The following is a 25,851-nucleotide window of genomic DNA, read 5'->3' as shown; positions in this document are numbered from 1 at the left end:
ACATTAAGCTGAAAAGAGATAGGCTAAGTTCAATACCATAACTTGAATTTTATTTTCGTTTCTGCCAACAGTGCACATTGTATTTATTAGTTTCATAGCTTTCAATATAAATTATGATTGTTCATGTTTTGCTCTGTCAACAAACAGTTCAAAATAAATTAAAGCTAAATCATGTGTTCTCACCATTTTTCAACGGCACTTTGAGGAAGTGTTATATGTATATAATCTCAGGTTTCATAAAGAAATATAACGAAAATAATATATGGGCGTTTCAGTAAGTTTTCGTTGCGTGCTCTGTGTCCTATCAAATTGCGAAGCCGTGGTTTCAAATCTCAATCAATAGACATATGATTGCGTTACAACGTGTAAACGCTTGCTGTCCGACTCGCTTACGCACGTCGGACTTAAAAAAGGGATAACACCTATGTTCGCATTCTACCGGCCAAATGCTTGGATATGCTGTTCGCCTAGAAGTGAATCGACGCAAACACGGCGCGTCGGACTTTCGGTACATCGGCGGCTTTCTGCCGCCGATGTTCCTCAGTCCTCCATACAGTTGCAACGCAAAAAGTTGCCGACAACTGTTAATTTTTTTATGGTAAATGAATGTTTTTCGGTCCACTATCTTGATTTCCAAAATGGCGTTCGATATCGATTTGTAATTTCTATTCATCAATCCCGATCGATTGATACACATATTGCAAGGTATCATGGCTTAAACTACCATTCCATGGCCGATATCTTGGATTATGATCCACCATCTGGAATTTATTGTGCGGCATCTTGGAATCCAAAAATGGCATCAAATATCGATTTTTGACTTCTACTCATCAAGCCCGATCGACTGATATCCATATTGCTTGGTATCATGGCACAAACCACCATTACATGCCCGCCGTCTTGAATTATGGTCCACCATCTTGGATTTACAGTCCGGTATCTTAGATTAAATATCAATTTTTGTCTTCTACTCATGAAACCCGATCGTAGGATACGCATATTGCATGGTGTTATAGCTCAAACGACCGCCACCTTGGAATATGGTCCGCCATCTTGGATTATGATCTGTCATCATGGATTTCAAAATGGCGTCGGGTATTGATTTTTGACTTCTACTCATCAAGCCCGATCGATAGATACCCATATTGCATGGTATCATAGCTCACTCTATCATTTCATGGCTTTTGGAATATGGTCTGCCATCTTGGATTATAATCCGCCATCTTGGATTCCAACATGGCGCCGGATATTGATTTTTGGCTTCTACTCATCATGCCCGATCGATAGATACCCATATTGCATGGTGTCATAGCTCAAACCACCATTCCATGGCCGCCATCTTGGAATATGGTCCGCCATCTTGGATTGTGGTCCGCCATCTTGGATTCCAAAATGGCGACGGATATTGGTTTTTGACTTCTACTCATCAAGCCCGATCAATAGATACCCATATTGCATGGTATCATAGCTCAAACCACCATTCCATGGCCGCCATATTTGATTATTGTCCGCCATCTTGGATTTCAAAATGGCGTCAAGTATCTATTTTTGACTTCTACTCATCAAGCCCGATCGATAGATACCCATATTGCATCGTATCATAGCTCAATCTATCATTTCATGGCTTTTGGAATATGGTCTGCCATCTTGGATTATAATCCGCCATCTTGGATTCCAACATGGCGCCGGATATTGATTTTTGGCTTCTACTCATCAAGCCCGATCGATAGATACTCATATTGCATGGTGTCATAGCTCAAACCACCATTCCATGGCCGCCATTTTGGAATATGTTCCGCCACCTTGGATCATGGTCTGCCATCTTGGATTCCAAAATGGCGTCGATTATTGATTTTTACTTCTATTCATCAAGCCCGATCGATAGAAACACATACTGCATGGTGTCATGACTCAAACCACCATTCCATTGCCGCCATCTTGGATCCCAAAATGGCGTCGGATATTGATTTTTGAATTCTACTCATCAAACCCGATCGATAGATACTCATTTTGCATGGTATCATAACTCAATCTATCATTTCATGGCTCTTGGAATATGGTCCGCCATCATGGATTATAATCCGCCATCTTGGATTCCAACATGGCGCCGGATATTGATTTTTGACTTCTACTCATCAAGGCCGATCGATAGATACCCATATTGCATGGTGTCATAGCTCAAACCACCATTCCATGGCCGCCATCTTGGAATATGGTCCGCCATCTTGGATTGTAGTCCGCCATATTGGATTCCAAAATGGCGTTGGATTTTGATTTTTGACTTCTACTCATCAAGCCCGATCGATAGATACCCATATTGCATGGTGTCAGCTCAAACCACCATTCCATGGCCGCCATCTTGGAATATGGTCCGCCATCTTGGATTGTGGTCCGCCATCTTGGATTCCAAAATGGCGTCGGATATTGGTTTTTGACTTCTACTCATCAAGCCCGATCAATAGATACCCATATTGCATGGTATCATAGCTCAAACCACCATTCCATGGCCGCCATCTTTGATTATTGTCCGCCATCTTGGATTTCAAAATGGCGTCAAGTATCTATTTTTGACTTCTACTCATCAAGCCCGATCGATAGATACCCATATTGCATGATATCATAGCTCTAACCACCTTTCCATGGCCGCCATCTTGGATAATGGTCCGCCATCTTGGATTTCAAAATGGCGTCAAGTATCTATTTTTGACTTCTACTCGTCATGTCCGATCGATAGATACCCATATTGCATGGTATCATAGCTCAAACCACCATTCCATGGCCGCCATTTTGGATTATGGTCCGCCATATTGGATTTATAGTCCGCTATATTGGATTCCAAAATGGCATCATACAATCTATTTTTGACTTCTACTCATCAAGCCCGATCGATAGATACCCATATTGCATGGGATCATAACTCAAACCACCATTCCATGGCCGCCATCTTGGACTATATTCCACCATCTTGGATTCCAAAATAGCGTCAAATATCTATTTCTGACTTCTACTCGTCAAGCCCGTTTGATAGATACCCATATTGCATGGTATCATAGATCAAACCACCATTCCATGGCCGCCATCTTGGATTTCAAAATGGCGTCAAATATTTATTTTTGACTTCTACTCGTCAAGCCCGATCGATAGCTACCCTTATTGCATGGTATCATAGTTCAAACTACCATTTCATGGCCGCCATCTTGGATTATGATCCGCCATGTTGGATTTATAGTCCGCCATATTGGATTCCAAAATGGCATCATATATCTATTTTTGACTTCTACTCATCAAGCCCGATCGATAGATACCCATATTGCATGGTATCATAACTCAAACCACCATTCCATGGTCGCCATCTTGGATTTCAAAATGGCGTCAAATATCTATTTTTGACTTCTACTCGTCAAGCCCGATCGATAGATACCCATATTGCATGGTATCATAGTTCAAACTACCATTTCATGGCCGCCATCTTGGATTATGGTCCGCCATATTAGATTTATAGTTCGCCATATTGGATTCCAAAATGGCGTCCGATATTGATTTTTGACTTCTACTCGTCAAGCCCGATCGATAGATACCCATATTGCATGGTATCATAGCTCAAACCACCAATCCATGGCCGCCATTTTGGATTATGGTCCGCCATATTGGATTTATAGTTCGCCATATTGGATTCCAAAATGGCATCATATATCTATTTTTGACTTCTACACATCAAGCTCGATCGATAGATACCCATATTGCATGCGATCATAACTCAAACCACCATTCCATGGCCGCCATCTTGGATTATGGTCCGCCATCTTTGATTCCAAAATGGCGTCAAATATATATTTTTGACTTCTACTCGTCAAGCCCGATTGATAGATACCCTAATTGCTTCGTATCATAGCTCAAACCACCATTCCATGGCCGCCATCTTGGATTATTGTCCGCCATCTTGGATTAAAGACCGTCATCTTGGATTCCAAAATGGCGTCGGATACATACATACATACAAACAAATAAACATACAAACATACAAACTTACATTGACTTTTATATACAGGGTGTTAGGTTCGTGAGTGCAAACTTTTTAAAGGGTGATAGAGGACCCTAAATGGTGAAAAAAATTGTTCTACGCATATGGTCAAATCTCAACCGTTACGTAGTTATTGAACTTCCCATGTTTTTGACTCTTATTGCCTTAACTGGCTATAACTTGAAAATGGTCAAACTTATCGCAATTTTTTAACCCATAATCGAAAGATTATTGAATTTTCTGTCAAATGGCATCTTTGAATCGATTGGTTTAGTTAATTAACTAAGTTTTCTAGAGTAAAATAGCTAAAAAAAAGTGTGTTTTAATTGGTTTTTGTCACTTATCTTTGAAACATGCGTAATAAATTAAAATTCTTTCTTTGGCAAAGTTGTGGCTCCTGTTCAACTCTACAATTCGTTCTTTGACACCAAACTTCTAGCTCTTATCGTTTTCTTGCAATTTCGATTTAATTGTGCGGCACAGTGCGCAAAAAAGTGCTTTCCTTGACCGTTGCAAATTTTTGACCTGAAATGCGATGTTTAAATCGAAATTGCAAGAAAACGATAAGAGATAGACGTTTAATGACAAAGAACGAACTGTAGAGTGGAACAGGAGCCACAACTTTGCCAAAGAAAGAACTTTAATTTATTACGCATGTTTCAAAGATAATTGACAAAAACAAATTAAAACACGCTATTTTGAGCTAGTTTGCTCTAGAAAACTTAGTTATTTAACTAAACCAATCGATTCAAAGATGATATTTGATAGAAAATTCAATAATCTTTCGAATAAGAGTAAAAAAACTGCGATAAGTTTGACCATTTTCAAGTTAAAGCCAGTTAAGGCAACGAGAGTCAAAAACATGGAAAGTTCAATAACTACGTAACGGTTGAGATTTGACCATATGCGTAGAACAATTTTTTTCACCATTTATGGTCCTCTATCACCCTTTAAAAAGTTTGCACTCAGGAACCCAACACCCTGTATATAGATATAGATTTCCGATACAGTCCTTTTGTCAATGAATATTGATAAAGACGAGCTTGGTGGTCTAGTGGCTACCGCTTCTGATTCGTATGCAGAGGATTATGGGTTCAATCCCTGGACCATCCCTTTCCTCCTACTTTGTATCTTTCTATGTACTTTCGCTCTCCTCTCGCCATCGCTAGAACCTGAAACGGGTTGGAAAAGCCGTTTTCCTGCCTTCCAATTCCCCCAACATAGTATCAATCTAGCAGATAAAGCCTATGAGAAAAAAAAATAAGATCTTTCTAAACTTTCTGGGAATTATAGGAAAATTTCTTCGCAATAGGCTCAATGTACCAGTTATGGCTATAGTACCGCAAATTCGCCATAGTTGTTTTTCAACTTGTAATGATGAAAATCAACAAGAAAAAAATATGAACAACAGATCACGTTCACAAAAGATGGTTGCAATCATTCAAACTTCACAATTTGCTCAAATTATGATAGAAATAAATAATTTTCCTTAACTTTTCGGCTTCCTTGCACCCTATTTCGCCATAGTGTACCAGTTATGGCTAATCCCATAAGGAATGCATGTAAATAGTGCGAAGTGGAACCCTTTATGTCCATAACTGGTACAGGGTTCCTATCATTGGCACACGCCGTAATAAATACTTAAAGTAGATTTGGTTCAGTTTTTATATTTTTCCTGTAAAGCTTGACAACTAATCCATCATTTGACATATCGATGACATTCGTCGGTTTTCTTCTATTTTTTGTAGAAATAGTTTTCCTTAGGTAGTGCGATAATTGGTACAGGCACCCTAGATAAAGTTGAACATCTGAACATAACTAAACATTGTGAAGCTATATGGTTGACTCCTTGGGCTTTGGGGAGAATTAAAAAAAAATGTGAAAAATTAAACGTGCTGGACTGCGCAGCAGATGCCAAATAATAGATTTAGAATAGTAGATTTATTCATCTTTAGGGTTGTTATGTAAAACAGAGAGAAGAAGTCTTTCAGTAATCATCAAGGAGTATAATACATTGGTGCTTAAAGTATAATGCATTGGTACTTAAAATAGCTAACTGATTGAAAATGATTTTACTCTCCTCTGAAAATGATTTTATTATCCTCTTATCCAATTCTCACAAAAATTTCCTATTTTCCAAAGCTTTAAGACATTTAAAAATGAATATTTGTTATGATAAACACTATATTTAGGTACTACACACACTAGATTAAGTCTTGGAAATGTAAGTATATATGTGAAAATCAAGAAATTTCAGTTCATTTTTATCGTGAACATCCTCTGACCCGAACGAAAAACAAATATGTGATTTTCAATTTTTGCAAAGGTCTAAAATATGGCAAACTGTTTGGCAATGATGCGCTTGAATTCGATAAAATATTGAGCTTATGCAAATAGCTCTGGCTACCTTTGCAATAAAGTAAACAAACGACATCACGCAAAGAAAAACATTGTAAAAGAGTAATATGTGATTATTCGTAATTGTTCAAAATGTAAATGTTGTGTTTTGTCTCTTGCTCTTCCCTAGCCTACAATTATGTCCTAAATGGTCACAACTCCATTCCGCTGACTCCCGCCACCACTGCACTAGCCGAAGGCACCATCGATCTAAATGGCGCAGTTTCCATCAACGTGGAAACTGTCCCACCGGAAGCCCCTCCCCCTCCGGGTCCTTTACAGTGCTCTACCGTGCCCCACACCACAAATCAGCAACATCACTACGAAGAAGCCAGCAGTTCGAGCAGCAGTGCTTGTAACGAATCGCTCATTGCCAACAGCAGTACCATCCAGGAAGACTGTGAACCCCTCGAAGAGGAAGAGGACCAGCCGTTGATGGAAGCTGAAGCGGAGGATGACTCCGAACCAGAGTTGACTAACCTCTCATGGTTGACCGAGCTGAAAAACATTACCAACCTAGCGCCGTCGGACATTCCGCTGACGGATCTACCGACGGCTCGGTTCAACAAATTCATCGCCCAGGTGCGAAGGTAGGTTTTATTGGGGGATTTCCACTTTCTTGAACTGTGGTTGGGTTTAATTGCATTCCGACACGCGATGTCGCTCATTTCCACTACCTCTGTCTGTATTGCAGGAGCCGCGAGTCGTACGACAAACGGAAGGAGGAGTACACTTCGGTGACGAACGCCACCGAAAAGCCACCCTTCAATTATGCGCAAATCATAGCGATGGCCATGCTGGACGAGGGACGGATGACCTTGAAGCAGATCTGCAAGTGGATACAGGAAAAGTTCGCGTATTACAAGGTGCACAAGAACTGGAATGTGAGTATTGTCGTTTAACTTTGTTGGGAGAAAGAATTATTCCTCTAGGATTCCTTCTGTGATTTCTCCACAAACTTTTTCGAATACTTCTCCTTCTGCGATTCCCAGGGTTTTCTTATGAGATTCTTCTGGAGGATTATTTCCAGCTATTTCACCAGGGATTCTTACCTCCAGAGGTTCTTGCCTGAAGTGCTTCAGGAACTAAAATTCCGTGAGAATGTGTAATTGTAGAATGTGATTGCTTCGGGAACTCCTTTCGAATTTTCTGCAGAAGTTCCTTCCAGGCAGTCCTCAAAATTCCTTCAGGAATTCCATGGGAAATTTTTCTAGGAATTCCTTCTGCGATTTCTTCGGGATTTTCCTTAATATATTTTGAGATTCATCTAGGAAATCTTTCCGTGAATTTTACAAAAACTTGTTCTGGGATTTGTCCAGGAACTTCTTGAAGGATTCTTCAAAACGCCTTCCGGAATTCTTCAGGAAACTTCTTCCGAGATTTCTCCGGAAACTTCTTCCGGGACTTTTTCGGGAACTGCCGTCGAGATTTGTTCATGAACTCCTGGATTTCTCTAGGAATTCGATCAGCGATTCCTTTGGGAACTCCATCCAGAAACTTTTACCGGTAAGAACTCAAGAACTCCTTCCGAGATTCCTCCAGGAACTCCTTATAAGATTCTTACAGGAACTTCTTCAGGAATTCTACGGGGAATCTATTCCAGTATTCTTTCCGAAATTGCTTCCGATTTTATTTCCAGGAGCTTCATCCTGGATTCCTCTGAAAAACATTTTCCGGATTCCTTCAGGAGTTCCTTCTGGATTTTCTACAGATCGTTCTGGATTTATTCTCCCAGATGTTTCTCGAATCATAATCCTCCAAGATATAATTACAGAAATGTTAAAGTTTTTTGTGACATTCTTTATGGAATTACTCAAGGATTTCCTTAATTAACTTCCACAATTTCCTCTACAGGAGATTGAGGAATTATTCCAACAATTTCTTATGGAATTCCTCCATCGGTGTCGTAAGAAAGTCCCCCTTGGTGTCATCCAATATTTCCTTCCAGGATTCCATTATCCAGATATTCCTCCAAAAAAAACTTTGAAGACATTTCAAAAGGTACAATTAGGATAATCTCAGAAAGAAGTCCTGCATGAATACCGGAAACAATTCTTGAAGAATTCTTGAAATTCCCAGAGAACCTTAGGAGGAATCCCTTGAAATCGCAGAAGGAATCTCGGAAGAATCTCACAGGGAACTTCTGAAGCACACACGGCGTACTGTGCATTGTAAATTTTATGGATAAATTCAAGGAAAAAATTGTGAAGGATACCATGAATGATTTCCAGACGACAAATCCCCGGAAGAATTCTTTAAAAAATACATGGAAGGTTCTCTAGGGAAAACTGTGGAAGCCACCAAACAACTGTAACTGTAATAATCCACCAAAGATTTTTTGAAAATAAAATTCCTGGATAAATTTAAGGAGCCGTTAAAAAAATTCTGAAAATGTTTCCAGGATTTTTTTAAACATTATTGGAGAAGAAAGAAATTCAGGGAAGATTTTCTACAGGAACTTTTTTTAATATTTTGGAGTAGTGTCAAGAAGGATTTCTGATGGAATATCTGGCAAAATTTCTAAAGAAATCCATGTAATATTTTGTGAAATTATTCCTGAATGGATTTTACAAGGAATTTCTGGAAGACACTTAGCAGCCATGATTAAAGGGTGGTACGGTCAAAATTTGATCAAACATTTTTTTATAACTTTGGACTACGTACACCAAAATAGCTGGACCAGTAATGGTGCATTGTATGTAGCTAATGCCATAAAATTTTCATCAAAATCGGTTTAGTTTTTGCGGAGATATTGTTGAATCCTGAGATCTGCAATTTTAAATTTTGTACAAAGAGGCTTCAAAAATAAGAACACATTTTTACTGTTTTATTTATAGAGCCAGAAATACTGAACCGAATTCACTGATTTTTTTCTGTATATAAAGAATGCATGTCCAAATGTTGTGTAAAAATTTCATTCAATTTGATTTTGCTGTTTCAAAGTTATATTTGTTTAAGTGGCACCCTGTCAGTTTTTTTTTTCATATTCAAACTGCCACAACTTTGGAAGTATTCATACATAATGGCTCAAAATTTTACTTAGATCATATTTGTATAATAGTATTATACTGTAAAATTTTCATATAAATCGGAGCAGTATTAGTAGTTTTATAACCAAAAGTGTGCTCTACTGATCTTAAATTGTCAATGATTTACTATGGAGTTCCTTTGTACAAAATTCTAAAAAGGCAGGTGGATGGTTTTATCTATATATCAACCAATACTTAATGGATTTCGATGAAAATTTTATGGCATAAGTACACATAATGTACCATTACTGGTCCAAAAATCAGCTGTTTTAGTGTACGCAGTCTGTCGTTATGAAAAAAATGTATGACCAAATTTTTGACCGTACCACCCTTTAAAATAATCTTAAAATATTTTGTAAAGGCATTCGTGGAGGATTCTCTAAAATTTTAAAGTATTCCATAAAAGATTTTCCGAAAGAACCGCTCGAAAAATTTCGAGGAAAATCTCAACAAGAACTAATGTATACTTGATAAGAATTTCAGATTAAATTCACATTTAATCTGTTGTTGATACGCCCGGCCCTGAAGACAATGAGGAGCCTTATTCCCCAACAATTGGCAGGTGTCCCGTTTTGTAAAGAGGATAGAAGAAGCCCTCCAGTCAACAATTCTTCTTCCCATATCTTCAACCAAATTTGGTGAACCATTTCGTGCACCTTATCACGTATTTGAAAAGTACAGCCGGCCAGCGGCCTTACTTATCGTCAGCTCTTTGACAGCCTTTTAACCTCATCTAGCGTTGAAGGCTCCACTCCATAGCTGTTGGATCGACATTGATACTTAATTTATTCGTCGATGTGCTAACGGTCATTTTACTCAACAAAGTCTCGAAGTGCTGACGAGGGACCGTATTGTGTTCCTCCGCTCGCCATTGACAGTTTCTTAAGATTACCACATATCATTTAATTCCATGCAATCAGTATTGACATTCTTCTCATACTGCATTTTTCGGCGGCAGCTAACAAAAATACTCTCTCACCGGCACATTGGAGAACAACTCAAAATCATGCAGTCAACGGTGATTTTACGGGTAACGATGAGAAATGTGGAAAGAGAACTTTCATAGTTTGCCCAGAAATGAATGATTTGTCAAGCGATTTGCTCATGTGGCAAACGAAGTGCGCAGTTCGTGACAAAAAAAACCTTTCCGTCTAATAAAAAAACACTGGACCATTGGATTTTATGTTTGTTGTACGTTGTTTGATGTTAGTGATTGTTCAGTCTGTACAACTGGTACAGTGTCTTGTTTTTGATTCATGAAGATATTTTCAAGAACTTTTCACGGGGTTCGTGAAAGAACTGGATAAGTTTCTTCTAACGAAATTGACATTTTTTCTTAAATTCAGAGGTATGATGTCACCAGAATATTTTTAAAGAAATCGTCCATCAACCCTTCCAGAGACTGTGACTCTAGCATTAAATTTATATAAGTTTCTGTCACGAACTACGTCCAATGCTGTAATGGTAAAATCAGAGGTAGGATGGGATATGTGGGAGTCACCTTTGGTCGGTGATACGATCCAAAGATAGAGTATATTTATTGTGAAGTGGAGAGAAAGAGCCAAGGATTGATAACAGAATCTTTTGCATTCGAATCAAACGCGGTAGCCATTAGACCCTCAAACCCGTCGGAAATTTTTCTTAGATATTCTTTAGGATTTTCTCAAAAAAAAAATATCAAAAGATTCATCTTGGAACCAGTGAACGGCTTTCTTCAGATAATCCTCTCAGAAAATCCTTCAGAAATTCCTCCAGGGATCCTTTGGAAAAAAAATTCAAACATTACTACAAAAGTTTATCCATGTATTCCAGGAATATCCTCAGAGTTCCAGATAGAAGTACAATTTCTTAGGAATTTCTCCAAGAACTCTTCTAGAAATTTCTCAAGAAATTCTTCCAGAATTAATTCTTTTAAGTATTTTTTTTTTTGTAAATGCAGTCAAAATACAATTTTCTTCACAGCACTATGGGCCAGAAATCAAAATTTCGCGACAAAATTCAAAGAAGTTGTTCTTTTTTTTAAATAAATATTTTTTTCATATATGTATGATTGTTTGGGCTATGGTTGCTTGTATACCGACTGATTTTGTTTGATTTGTAACAAAGTTGTATAGTTTTTTGTATGGAGAAAGATCTTATAAGCGAAAATTCTCGATTTTTACTAATATCAAGAAAAAATGTTTGTTTGTTTGTTTATTAGTGATACTTTACACCATTCCCGTGGTGCATACGTATCAGCAAGAAAAATGAGATTTTTGGTGGAAAATCTGCACAACAAATATATCGCCTACATTTCCTAACAGTAAATTTAGTATATTTTGCATATTTGATGCACAAATTGTGATGTCTTTATGTTTAAATTGAACTTTTACAATATGTTCTCAAAATTTACGGTTTATTTGCCAATTTGTTCAAAAAGTAGTAGAATTCGACATTCGACGCAACTGGTCTAGGAAGCTAGTTGAGACTCTTATTTTTCGGATGCTACCGGACTTTTTGTAGGAATTTGTGGGAAACCAAGTTATAGTGATTTTAGTGCATGCGTTTATTTTACTAAACTATGTTTTACGCTGTGCTTCAATAACCATCCACTCCAAGATCCACTTTTGCCATTACGACTCAATCTCTTTATGGCTTGTGAAACAATACACATACCAACAAACTACTATTATTCTGGAAGGTTTCGTTTCAGGTAAGAGGTATACGTTCAAATCAATACCACACACTTACTCAAAGTGCAAAGTTTCGGTACATCAACTCGTGTGGTCTATTATGATTTTTAAAAAGCTCAATTTATGTATATATGGATAAGTTTTTGGTGAAAAATTCGCTGATCAGGTTTTTCAAATGTCTGGCGTTTGGCCGAATGCCGCTTGACCGAATTATGTTCAAAATAATTCAGAGAACCCTTTTCACATGATAGCTGCCAATTTTATCATCATTAATTTTTCTATCTTCCTTCCTCCAATCATTGTCTATTCTTTCTAGTTTTACAATTCAGAGATTTTTCCTCCTTTTAATCATAGGCGATTATTTTGAGTTATACTGATGTGGAAAACAGTGGCACGATCGTTTCTTCTTCAGCCAAACGGCATTCAGCCAAATGGCGTTCGGCCAAATGACCCTTTCGGCCAAATGGTGTTCGGACAAGCGGCAATCACCCAAATGGCAGTCGGCCAAATGACTCGGAGCCGGTATTTGAACAATAAATAGATTACGCTCGCTCTTCGTACATATGTACAAGTGGGATGGATGTATTTGCGATAAATAGACATATTTAAATTTCCATGTAATATTTAAAATGCCGTGTCATTGATTGGCTCGGTAGCTAAGTCAGTAAAGCACTTGTGTAGCATATAAGGCTTGTGAGGTCAAATCTCACTTGAGCTGTGGATTTGTTCCTAATTTCATTAATAATGTATCCATCTGTACATATGTATTATGTATGTACGTTGAGTTAATTTAAAATTCTTATTGATCACACGGATTGATATACCGAAACTTTGCACATTGAGTAAGTGTGTGGTCTTGACTTACAAGCTTATAGTCACATTTATATCTAAAACAAAAACTTCCAGAATGGTAGTTGTTTGTTGCTATGTATATTGTTTCACAAGCCATAAAGTCATTGCGTAGTAAAGGCAAGAGTGGATGATTATTTAAGTACAGCGTTAAATATGGTAAAATTAAAGCAAGCACTAAAATCACTCTAACTTGGTTTCCCGCAAATTCCCGCAAAAATGTCCGGAAGCATTCGAAAAAGAAGAGTCTAAACTAGCATCCTAGACCGGTTGCATGTCGAATACGGTCGAATACTCCTACTTTCTGAACACATTGGCAAATAAATCGTAAAATTTGAGTAAATGTTGTAAAATTTATTTTTAAACTTAAACGCATCGTAATTAGTGCATCAAATTAGCATTAGCATTAGCATTAGCATTATTTTTTTTTTATCTAGTTCATTTATTTGGGGCTCAATCGCGTATAACGCTTTACGGAGCCGAAGATCTTGTACTTAATAGTATACACTATACATAGTAATAACTTTTTAATGATATCTGTTAGTAATGGGTGGAAGCCAGGGTACTCGTGGCAGCTCGAGGTTAGAAGGTCACATTTTGAGGGATGGACAGGGTAAGGATTGGGCCAAAGGTTTCACAGCTGCTCATCCGGGGGTAAATCGCATCTTGCTAGCGAATTCGGTGCCTTGTGGTGTTGGTACCAACTTGTTGTGGAACTTGGTCTTCCGGATGGCCAGGAGTAGCTTGGTAACACAAAGAGGACAAAACAGAGAAAAAAAAAACTGGAGAAGAAAACACAAGCGAATTAAACTTTTATACCAGCAGAGCGAAGAAAGTCGAAAATACATCCCATATATGTGACATCGCGGGTCCCCAACACATCTCTCACAAGAACAAAGGGTTGTCTACCTCGGGCCTCAAAGGTATCCAAAAGTAGTGCTCTGGAGGCGTCATTATCCGGGCATTGCCAAACTACGTGGTCGATGTCATCATAACCGGAACCGCACTTAGTACAAACATTGCTCAACGCGAGGTTAATCCTGTGTAAATGCGCGTCTAGCGAGTAATGGTTGGACATAAGTCTTGACATCACGCGAATGAAATTGCGACTTACATCCAAACCATACCACCACACTCGCAAAGAAACATTAGGAATAATGGAATGTAACCACCGTCCCAGCTGGCCATCTCGCCAATCATTTTGCCAACTTTGAAGAGAACTCTGGCGAACAAAATGGAAAAATTCATCATGTGAAATTCTTCTATCATAGATCTCACCTTCCTGTGCGCCCACCTTTGCGAGAGAGTCCGCCTTCTCATTGCCATAAATTGAGCAATGTGAGGGGACCCATACAAAGGTAATCTTGTAGGATCTTTCGACCAGTGCACCCATCTGCTCCCTTATTTTTGTAAGAAAGTAAGATGGATGTTTTACAGGTTTCATCGACCGGAGTGCCTCAATCGAACTAAGGCTATCCGAGAAGATGAAGAAATGGTCTACGGGCATGTTGGAAATCATCCCCAAAGCGAAATTGATTGCTGCCAGCTCAGCAACATAAACCGAACAAGGTTCCTGAAGTTTGCGGAAGGCGGTGAAATTTTCATTGAAGACACCGAAACCAGTGGATCCATTTATGCGAGACCCATCAGTGAAGAATCTCTTACAGGAATTGACATTTTGGTACTTTTCGTTAAAAATGCGAGGAATAGATAGACATCGAAGTTGATCTGGTATTCCATGAATAGCTTGTTTCATGGACAGATCGTATTTAACAGAGGAACTGTCATTAGTGAAGTGTACACGGGGAGGATTATAACTTGGTAGGCTTATGTCAGATGACATGTAGAACAGATAGATTCTCATGAATTTTGATTGAGTGTTCAGACTGAGCATTTCTTCGAAGTTTTCAATGACAAGTGTGTTGCTCACTCCACACTTGATAAGTAACCTTAGCGAGAGCTCCCAGAATCGGTTCTGGAGAGGTTTCACCCCTGCCAGGACCTCTAGGCTCGCATTATGCGTTGAGTGCATACAACCGAGAGCAATACGCAAACAACGGTATTGAATTCGTTCCAACTTTATTAGGTGGCAGTTTGCTGCTGAGTGGAAGCAGAAAGAGCCATACTCGAGAACAGAGAGAATAGTCGTTTTGTAAAGTTTTATGAGGTCTTCCGGGTGAGCACCCCACCATGTTCCGGTAATTGTGCGTAGAAAATTGATCCTTTGTTGACATTTTTGCACCAAATACTTGATTTGGGTACCCCAAGTGCCTTTTGAATCAAACCAGACCCCAAGGTATTTCGAAGTCAAAGACTGGTCGATTTCTATTCCCAAAAGATTGAGTTTCAGTTGGGCTGGGTTCCGCTTTCTAGAAAACACAACCAATTGAGTTTTTTGCGGAGCAAACTCGATCCCCAAATCTCTTGCCCAGATTGACAGATTATTTAGAGAATTTTGCAATGGTCTTTGCAACATTTCTGCATGTGGGCCTTTTAGAGAAACCACAGCATCATCTGCAAGTTGTCTTAGCGTGCATTGTCCTTCCAAGCAACTATCAATGTCTTTCACGTAAAAATTATAAAACAAGGGACTTAAACATGAGCCTTGGGGTAGGCCCATGTAACTAATTCTGGAAGTTGTCAGTTGTCCGAGATTGAAGCTCATATGTTTTTCTGACAACAAATTATACAAGAAATTATTTAAAATTCCTGGAAGTCCACTATTGTGCAGTTTTTCTGGCAATATTCCTATGGAAACTGAATCAAAGGCGCCCTTAATATCCAAGAAAACTGAAGCCAGTTGCTCCTTTTCCGCAAAGGCCAGTTGAATATCTGTTGAAAGCAACGCTAGACAATCGTTTGTTCCTTTGCCCTTGCGAAACCCGAACTGTGTATTTGAAAGCAAATCATTCGATTCAACCCAATGGTCGAGTCGTGATAGGATCATTTTTTCTAACAATTTCCTTAAACATGATAACATAGCAATTGGGCGGTATGAATTATGATCAGACGCTGGTTTACCAGGCTTTTGAATAGCTATTACTTTGACCTGTCTCCATTCTGGCGGAACAATGTTATTCTCCATCAATGAGTTGAACAGGTCCAGTAATCGTCTTTTCGCGATATCTGGGAGATTTTTGAGAAGATTGAACTTGATCATATCGCGTCCCGGAGCGGAATTGTTTGATGAAAGAAGAGCCATAGAAAATTCCAGCATAGTGAATGGTCTGTCCAGAGAACCGTCTCCTGAGGTTGTTTCCCAAGAAATCGGTTGTGCTGGGACTGAGTCTGGGCAGACCTTTTTCGCGAAGCTAAATATCCAACGGTTGGAGTATTCGTCACTCTCATTAGAAGAAGAGCGGTTTCGCATGTTGCGAGCCACTCTCCAAAGCGTTGTCATTGAAGTTTCTCTAGAGAGGCCCTCAATGAAGTGTCGCCAATAACTACGCTTCTTCGCTTTCAGCAGGTTCTTCAGCTGTCTTTCGAGCTTAGCATACTCTTGAAAAAGATCTGAAGTACCATGCCTACGAAAAGCTTTGAAAGCATCAGATTTTTTAAGATACAACTGGGTGCAATCATCATCCCAGCCTAGTGTGGCGGGTCTTCTTTTGAAAGTTGCACTTGGAACTCGTCGTTTTTGTGATTCTAATGCACTCTTGTATATCAGTTCTGATAGGAATCGATATTCATCCAAAGGTGGGAGGGGGTTGAATGATTCGATGCCAAAAGATACCGCTTCTGCATATTTTTGCCAATCGATATTCCTTGTGAGGTCAAAAGGAACCTGAATTGGTTGGTCTGACCTTTCACTATTATGCTTTATGATGGTTATAATGGGCAAGTGATCACTACCATGAGGATCCTCGATTACCTTCCACAAGCAATCGAATGATAGTGAACTTGACCCCAGTGATAGGTCGAGACGACTTTCTTTGCCGTCAGATGCAATACGTGTCACTTCACCTGTATTTAAAATGTTCAAATTGAAATCGTCGCACAAATCATAGAAAATGGCCGCTCTATTATCGTCACATGGTTCGCCCCACCCTGTACCATGTGCGTTCATATCACCCAGAATTAAAACTGGATGTGATAGTGCAGCAACCGCATTCCAAAGATGACGGCGGTTAATTGAAATTCTTGGAGGAATGTAAACGGAAGCTACGCAAAGTTCTTTACCCTTTACGTTTATTTGGCAAGCGACGATTTCTACGCCAGGATGAGTCGCGATTGGAATTCTATAAAATGAGTAAGTCTTTTTGATCCCCAAAAGAACCCCTCCATAATGGTCATCTCGATCCTGGCGTATAATGTTAAAATCGTGGAAGTTGAGTTCATCTTCAGAAGAAAGCCATGTTTCACAAAGGGCAAATATATCACAGTCAGAGTTGTGAATCAAAAACTTAAACAGGTCTAATTTAGGTTTTAGACTATGACAGTTCCACTGTAGCACAGTGATCATATCTTGTACCTCACTTGATGAATTATCCATCGAAAGATATGATCGCAGCAAGGAGGGGCCATGATTGTGTCAGATTCCGAAGATATTCTTCTACTGTAGGTATAAACATATCAATAATGCCTCTAAATGTTTCTGGAAGGCTGAGGGCATTATATAAGCGATCCACGAGAACCCTAAAAGTAAACAGTCCTCGCTTGGGTCTAGGAGGCTTGCTTGAAGTGCGAGGAACTTTGGTAGCTTTTTTCTTGCTACCTTGTCGAATATTTGTCTTTGAAGTGTATTTAACAGGCGGAGACGGGGGTGACAGATTCTTGCTACAACATGGATCTGAAGCTAAAGGAACCTGATTATTCGGAGTTTTTAAATTTACCCCGCCTCCTTTGACATTAGGCAAACTTTTGAGGGAAGACTTCAAAAAGACCTTTCGGCGCAATCCCGGGGAAGATGATGACTTCCTTTTTCCAGGTGCGTGTACCTCCGATAGAGATCCACCCTCATCAGTTTCGCCATCGTCCTGATCATCGGAAGACAACTCCTGATAGGGATTTTCAACTGGGACAGCTGATTCAGACACGGAATCTGGTGTTTTAAAAGATTTCACCATCTCCGCATATGTCTGTTTGGAGCGCCTTATGATAGAGCGACTCTCATTTCGAATGCGTCTTTTGTAAGCCGGGCAAACTTGCAAGTCATGTGGATCTCCACCACAGTAGCTACATTTTTCCGCTTCCTGTGTGCAAGAGTCCTCCAAATGAGCTTGGTTGCATTTGCCACAACGGGGCTTGTTGTCGCAAAAGCTATCACTGTGACCAAACTGCTTGCATTTGGTACAATTAAAAACCTTCGGCCTAAAAAGATGCACTGGGTAAAAACCACCATCGATTACAACAAATTCCGGGAGAACGGAACCTGGAAAAGTCACTCGAAAAAACGCTGAAGGCGAGTACACCTTTTTATTTCCTTCCATGGAAGCCTTAGATAAGCGTTTACAGTCTAGGATAGCCACATCAGGAATTGACCTATTTTTGAATCGACCAAAGCCGGTCTTGATGTCCTCACATGTCAGCATTTCGTCGAGGATCTTCCCCTCCACCTCCACTTCTCGTGCTGGCACATAGACCACGTATTCAACAGTAAACGCTTCGTGTTGAGCAATTTCATTTGCTGCTTTGTAGCTAGGTGCGGTAACACGCAGCTTGGATGCTTTCACTTGGTGAACAACGGTCCCAGGATACTTACGCGTCAGCTCTCGAGAAATCGAAAGCATATTCAATGGTTTGCATTTGCGCCGGAAATAGACAACCCAAGGCCCAGGCGAAGATGGCTGATAAAACCGCGTACGAGCAATGATATCATTGGGAGGCGTTTCGCCTCCATTGGATTCATCCATGCACAGGAGAAGAATTAATACAAAATTGGTTTATATTTTAACACACTCTGTGTGGAACGTTAGCTAATAAAAAGAAAAAAAAACCGGCAAAAGAAAAAAAAATTCACAAGAAAAAATATATATATAAAGAGAAAAAAATTTTACAATTGCTCACTCTGGCCTCAGCCCACTGTTGAGCCTCAGCCCACTGTAGAGCCTCAGCCTACTGTTATTGCAAAGTGGACAAACAACTAACACGTGATGACGTGATGAGCGGAGGAATGGGACAACACAAAACGAGATCGAATATCGATTATACTTATCGAGTGTATAGATAGCTGTTTGTTGGTGATGCCTCGGATGCACAGACAAAACGCTGCTGCTGCTTTTGTATCACCCGTCACACTCGTCACCGCCGCCGCCGCGCGCCGCCGTTGATGTCGGGCCCGCTATTGATGGCGTGGGTAATTAAATTTCTGTTGCACAGTGCACTATTTCAATGCCTGCTTCCTTCCCGCGATCGCGGATCGCCCAAGACAATCGTCTTCGTCCTCGGTAGGATAAATAACTCGCGATATAAAAAACCACTAGGTGGGCAAAAAAACTCCACCGGCTACAAAGCGATTGACTGCGATTCAGACACGGTACACACGACCGGCTGCTTCAAACGATCGGTAAGGAATGAAGCATTAGCATTAAGCAAGTCGCACAAATTCGTAGGTGGTACAGCCCTGGATCGCTGTTATGAGGGTTGCATCCTTCCTGTCCGTTTCCAAAGCACAAAGATTTGGGACTAATCTCTGACTCTTAGACAAGATTGACGCAATCCTCCAACGGTCGAGTGCTGTCCTGGCCACGTCCTTGCGACAGCTGAGGGATGGGAAAGGAAGATTAGTTGGACACCTATGAAAGTACATAGAGACCTCTACATTCTTTCAGGCCTAGGCGTCACGGGAATTTGGGTGTTAGGGGAAGGGTAAATTTCAATGGAAACGTTTGGTCAACGTTTATGTGCACAAAATATTTTTGGTTGATGCCTGGTTCCTTTCCCAACTTGATCCTCTTTGGGTGTTCGTTTTCACATCTAAAATAGAAAAGGAAAAATTATAGATTTACCTGAATCCTCCTATATCTAATAGTATATTTACCTGAATCCTCCAGAAATAAAACGTTTGTAAATAGTAAACAATAAAACTGAACGAAAAAATAGAGCAAATTGTATGAAATATTGATCTTGCTGTGATCAAATATTTCATTCTGGAAACAGCCAGATAAAAATTTAAGTTTGAATGCTTTGATTTCCATAAAAACCATAAAATATTCTGAAGGTTATATAGGGTACTCACTCAACTGGTATACCATTTAAAAGCTGCGCACGCCAGCTATAACAATGTAACAATGGAGCACTGTGTTCAAAATCCCTGTGAGAGTGAGCAGGACAGCACCAAAACAGGACTCGCAGCAAAAGTCAAGAAACAAAAGAATGTTGCCAACATACACAGGCTAATGACCACCTGAGAATTATTGCTGTAATTATTGAGAGTGATAGATTCACCTAGTTACATGCAACAGTGTCACTCTGATCTGCCGTCATCTGCAAAGGATACGGGAGAGAAGCTGCTGATGACCAAATTTTCCCTTCCCCCAACATACGCATCGAACAGTCTTCAAGCCAGTCTTCAAAATCATATTTTCATCATGAAACCATCGAACGATCGATTCGGAGAGAAAGGTACCAATGGTCAGCAAACTCCATAGACTTCCGCACAAACCCGCAGAAAACCCAACGCCTGAGCGAAGCGGCACTGCCTAAATGTCAAAACATTATGCGAAAAAAAGATTGGAAATTTCTCACCCGGAAAGCGTTTCCTTGTCGATGATCCACCAGCTGTCGATGATCCACCTACCACCGGTGCCGAATGTTAATATTTTCCCGGTTCACCAGACACAGACAATTCACCCACTGATAGCACCGTATTTGTAAAAAAAAAACACTTCACAGCACTTCAATTTCTTCCAAGTCTTCCTGTTTGAAACTCCGATTTAAGAAAAAAATTCACTTTGGCATAGAAACTATCCGGATCTGTAACCATAGCGCTAACAGGAATTTCACGATTCGGCCGATGGATTCAAAACCCATCGTAATTAGTGCATCAAATATGCAAAATATACTAAATTTACTTTAAGTAAATGCATGCGTTATACTTGTTGGGCACATTTTTCACTACAAATCACATTTTTCTAAATATTGGTTAAAATCGAGACTTTTCGCTTATAAGAAGTTTCTCCATACAATAACCGATACAATTTTGCTACAAATCGAAAAAATCAGTCGGTATATAATCAAACATAGCCCAAACAATCATACAAATATGAAAATTGATTGATCTTAGAAAAACAACTTTTTTGACTTTTGTCGCGAAATTTTGATTTGTGGCCCATAGTGCACAGAGCTTTTGAAATTGTTTTCGAGATTCTTTCTCAGGAAGTTCTTCCGAAACAAGGTTTGACTACATATATTCAGCAATTCTCTCAGGCATTAATTTAGAAATTTCAGTAGAAATTTCTAACGTGATTCTTTTGGAAGTTCCTCAGGAGGTTTTTCCAGAATTTCCTCCAGGTATTTCTACAGGGATTGCCTAGGGTTAATTCAGACCTTTCTTTGGTGATTCTTTCCTATTTTTTTTTTCTAAAAATGCTTCAGGAATATTTTGTCAGCAATTCCCACAGATAATACTCCAGAATCTATTCCTTGGCATTTTACAAGAAAATTTCCATATTACATGTATACCTGCAGAGGTTTCTCCAGTTCTCCTAGGTAGGGTTTTTTTTTCATTTCTGCGAGATTTCCTTAGTATTTTTTTTTTCTTTCGCAAAAATTTTTTTCTAAGAATTCCTCCAGAGGCTTCTTCTGGTGTCTTCCAATGATTCCTTCAGAAAATCCTTCAGGGATCCCTAAGGGCCTATCCAGTCTATAAACTACGTAGACCTCCCCCTCGGAGTCTACGGGGTCCGGTCGAAAATCACGCTTCATGCAAATTTTCATATATTTTTGTATAAACAAGAGTCTAGGTGGTGGGGAGTCTGAGATGGCCAAAAATAAGTCTACGTATTTTATGGACAGTGCCTAAGAAATTTATTGATGGATTGCTGCACGAATGCCACCAGTACTTTTGTCTGCATTTTCTGCATGCATTTTTTAAGAAATTCCTTCAAAAGTTTCTCTAAGGATTTCTCCAGGAATTCTTTAAGATAGGGTCTGGGACCATTTGGGCAGGCGGACCTATTTTGGGCACTTGCTGCTATAACTCAGACAATTTTTAACCAATTGTCCTGATTTTTGGGACACGGTGAGATACGCACAGCATCTAGCCATGTACAAAATTGAAATCGATTGGTTAAAAATTGACTAAGTGCCCAAAATAGGTCCTCCTGCCCAAATGGTCCCAGACCCTATTTCCCAAGAAAATTTTCCTTGGAGTTACTTTCAGAGTCCCTCCAGAAATTTCTCATGATTTTTGTTGTAGGTATTAACCTTCCTTTTGCATAGCGTTGGCAGCAGCTCGTTGACGTAGAGTACGGTTTGGGTAAAAAATAACTCTAATGCCATAGGACGGTTAAGGAGGTACTTAAGGAGTTCTTCAGGCAATCTTCCGGGCGTTATCCAGGAATTTCTCAAGAAAAATAAAATTTGCCTAAAAAATACCTGGAGATTTTCAAGACATTCCTTCAGACAATCCTCAGAAATTTCTTTAAAAATTCGTTCAGAGATTCTTTCAAGAATTCTTCCAATATTTTAGGCGCAATTTCTGAAGGAGCTTGTGAAAAAATCCCTGCAGAAATCTTCACAGGAATCCCAGAAGATATTTATGATGGAATAGCATGAGACATTCCTTCAAAAGTTTCTCTACGGATTTCTCCAGGAATTCTTGTAAGACATTTCCCAAGAAATTTTTAATTGGAGTTACTTTCAGAGTTCCTCCAGAAATTTCTAATGATTTTTGTTGGAGGAATTAAGAAGGTACTTAATAATTTTTTTTAGGCAATCTTCCGGGCGTTATCCAGGAATTTCCTGGAAAAAAATACCTAGAAATCACCTGGAGATTTTCAAGACATTCCTTCAGACAATCCTCAGAAATTTCTTTAAAAATTTGTTCAGAGATTCTTTCAAGAATTCTTCCAATTTATTAAGCGCAATTTCTGGAGGAGAAAAATCCCTGCTGAAATCTTCACAGGAATCTCAAAAGATATTTCAGATGGAATAGCATGAGCAATTTCTTAGAGAAATCATTGAAGGAATTTCTGTAAGTACCAGTGAATTAAGCCCTTGGCCCCTCTTTAACCCTAAAAGGGATACCTTCATGGCCTCAGTTTCATCACCTCGCTGAGTGTGTTCCATCAAAGACGAGCTCTGAAAGGCGCCTGAGGTCCATTGGACACCAGGTATCCCTTTTAGGGTTAAGGAACCCTTGGAAGAATTTCCGAAGGTAACTCTGTTGCCCTTGAAAAAAATATATTAAAGGAACTTTAAAAAACACATGGTAGAATTTTTGAAGAAATCCCTTGCTAAAGAAAACTCGGAAGAAATCTCCAGGAGATTGCAGTAAAAATCTCAAAAAGTACTGTTTAATGAATGCATAAAGAAATATCTGAGAAAGCCACAATGAAATTCTTGAAGCGATTCCAGGAGGAATTTCTGTTGAACATCCCGGAGAAATTTCTCAGGAAACCCTTGCTGGAATTTATAGAAATGTTTATTGAAAATTATTTATGAAAATTCCTAGAAAAACCTTTTAATGAAAACCGTGGAGGATTTTCTCAAAGAGATCCTGGAGCAATCTGTCGACGTATTTCTAAAGAAATTCCTGCGGGAATAACTGGAGAAATGTCTTGTTAAGCGACTAGAGAGATATTTAGAAAAAAAAATCATAGGAGGAATTCCTAGGAAACGTTTCGTGAAGAAACTCTTAGATTAATCCATAGAGAAAGTGCAGGAGGAATTTCTGGAGAAATACATGAAGAAAATCCTCAAAAAATCTCTGAAGATTTCTCTGTCTGAATAATGCAAGAATCTTTGGAGGAATTTTTGCAGAATTGTCTGGAAACCTGAAGAAAATTTCTTGACACATTCCTGTGGAAATAATCAATGGAAATCCTGAAAACCTGAAATTTCTGAACAAATCACTGCTGAACTCCCAATAGTTAAAGCTTTCCATAGAAGATGTTTTGAAGGAATCCACGTAGCGATTTTGTAAGGAATCCAAGGAAAGTTTTATAAAGGAGTACTGTCAGTAGTTTCTGGGGTAATCTCTAGAAAATTATGGAGGAAATTCTAAGGAAAACTATGAATTTTCTTGAAGAATCCCTGGAAGAATTTTTCAAGGAATTCTCAGAGAATCTACTCCGAAGGCATTTCTGGCAGAATTTCTTGAATATTCCCTGGAAGATATTCAGGAGGACTCACTTGAGAACATACTGAAGTAATACCTAAAGGGTTTTTACAGGAATTCATGGAGCCATTTCTGTAGATTTTTCATACATGTATGGAAGCTGCAAAAATATGCGACATGTAGAAATTCTGTTTTGAAATAAAAGTTATTTTTTCGTGAAGAAATTATAATTTTTCAAAATATGAGAAAAACATGAATTATGAATTTAATTCTAAATTAAACACTCTTTTACAGAATTCCATTCGTCACAATCTGTCGTTGAGTTTCTACTTCACCAAAGTATCGCGCGCCAAAGACGAGAAAGGCAAGGGAGGCTACTGGGAGCTCTCAATGGATGCGTCCAAAAGCGAACGAAAGCGTATCAGGATTCGACAACGCAATCGCGGTAGTTCAACAGCACCCTCGATTCGCAGTCGCAACCGGCAGCGAAAGACGGACTCCAATGACGAAGAAGCGCCAGTCGACTGCAATAATGCCAAATCAACTTCGAACAGTATTGTTGACGGAAACAATAACGACAACCCAGCAACAGCAACTACTGTTTGCTACACCGAAACCAGTGCCGAACAAATGATCATGGATGATCAAATGATCCACAACGTCACCATCGATAGCGTGGATAATGTCAGCAATGCCGACTCCGGCTGCGTAGATATCGATCAAATTTCTACGATCAGCGAGTCGCCTATCATAACCGTCACCGATGATCAGCTAATCCGATCGAGCACTTTAGTAGAGAACTGCAACATCAATTTCGATTCGATCATCAACGCGGAGACTGGAACCAACATCTTTACCAATCTTAGCGTGGATGAGGTAGGTTTGTTGTTGCCTGGGTAACATTTCAAATTGTACTATAGTGCTTTCCACAGATCTTTTCAGATAACGAAATTCCCCAGCCAGCCAACGACGACATCGTGGTGCCGTTCTTCGGAACCAACGGACAGCAAACCGTCCAGACGGGTCCCAATGTGATTGTCGAAACCATTCCGTACTTTCTTCCCGACATGGGTAACTTTGACGAGCAAGACTTTGGCAACCTGATCAACATCAACGAACAGGAGATCAGCGATGAGTTTCTCAACGAGCATGGATTTTTGTAGATTGGTTATTGGAAAAGAAGCAATTTTGTACATTTGAACCAAACTATTGGTAGTTGGTGCCTTTCTCAAAGCAGTGTTTACTCCGTCCCCATGTATCAGTGTAAGGTCAGATGACACCCAAACATGAAAGAAATTTGTCTAGTCCATTTACGGTAGGTTTTTGAAGTTTGAATAAGAATTAAACGTAAAGTTTGTCAACCAGTAATGTGGAGGATACGTGCCGAGTTTGTAATAAGAGGGAATAAGATAAGTCTGAACATCAGCAAATATTATAAAATTGTCTAATCTGTTGAAATATTATTGCTGTACTCTAGGTGGTAGGATTGGGAACTATCATAATCATACTCTCAACAACGACGTAGTGTGATATATATATGAGCACAATAAAACAAATCTATTCATTGCACAAATTCAACTTAACTAATATGTGTTCACTTGTTTTATTTAACAACCCTTCCAATGTATAACATTTTCAACATAAACTTCCTTTTACATTACA

The 25,851-nt window shown here is 39.3% G+C and overlaps 1 protein-coding gene across 1 annotated transcript in view; it reads left to right on the top strand.

Moving 5' to 3' along the window:
- LOC109415489 (forkhead box protein J3) overlaps window positions 1-25,778 on the top strand; it is a 58,468-nt gene extending 32,690 nt beyond the window's left edge. Inside the window, exons 2-5 of the mRNA XM_019689372.3 lie at window positions 6,549-7,008; window positions 7,113-7,302; window positions 24,484-25,065; window positions 25,122-25,778. Coding sequence (XP_019544917.3) covers window positions 6,549-7,008; window positions 7,113-7,302; window positions 24,484-25,065; window positions 25,122-25,352 — 1,463 coding nt within the window. The 3' untranslated portion in view covers window positions 25,353-25,778. The remainder of the gene's footprint in view (window positions 1-6,548; window positions 7,009-7,112; window positions 7,303-24,483; window positions 25,066-25,121) is intronic.
- Window positions 25,779-25,851: the final 73 nt, after the last annotated feature.

This window comes from Aedes albopictus, chromosome 3 (assembly GCF_035046485.1).
Source record: "Aedes albopictus strain Foshan chromosome 3, AalbF5, whole genome shotgun sequence".
NCBI lineage: Eukaryota > Metazoa > Arthropoda > Insecta > Diptera > Culicidae > Aedes > Aedes albopictus.
Note: the sequence above shows the minus strand (reverse complement) of the source record. Positions and strands in the feature narration are given on the sequence as shown.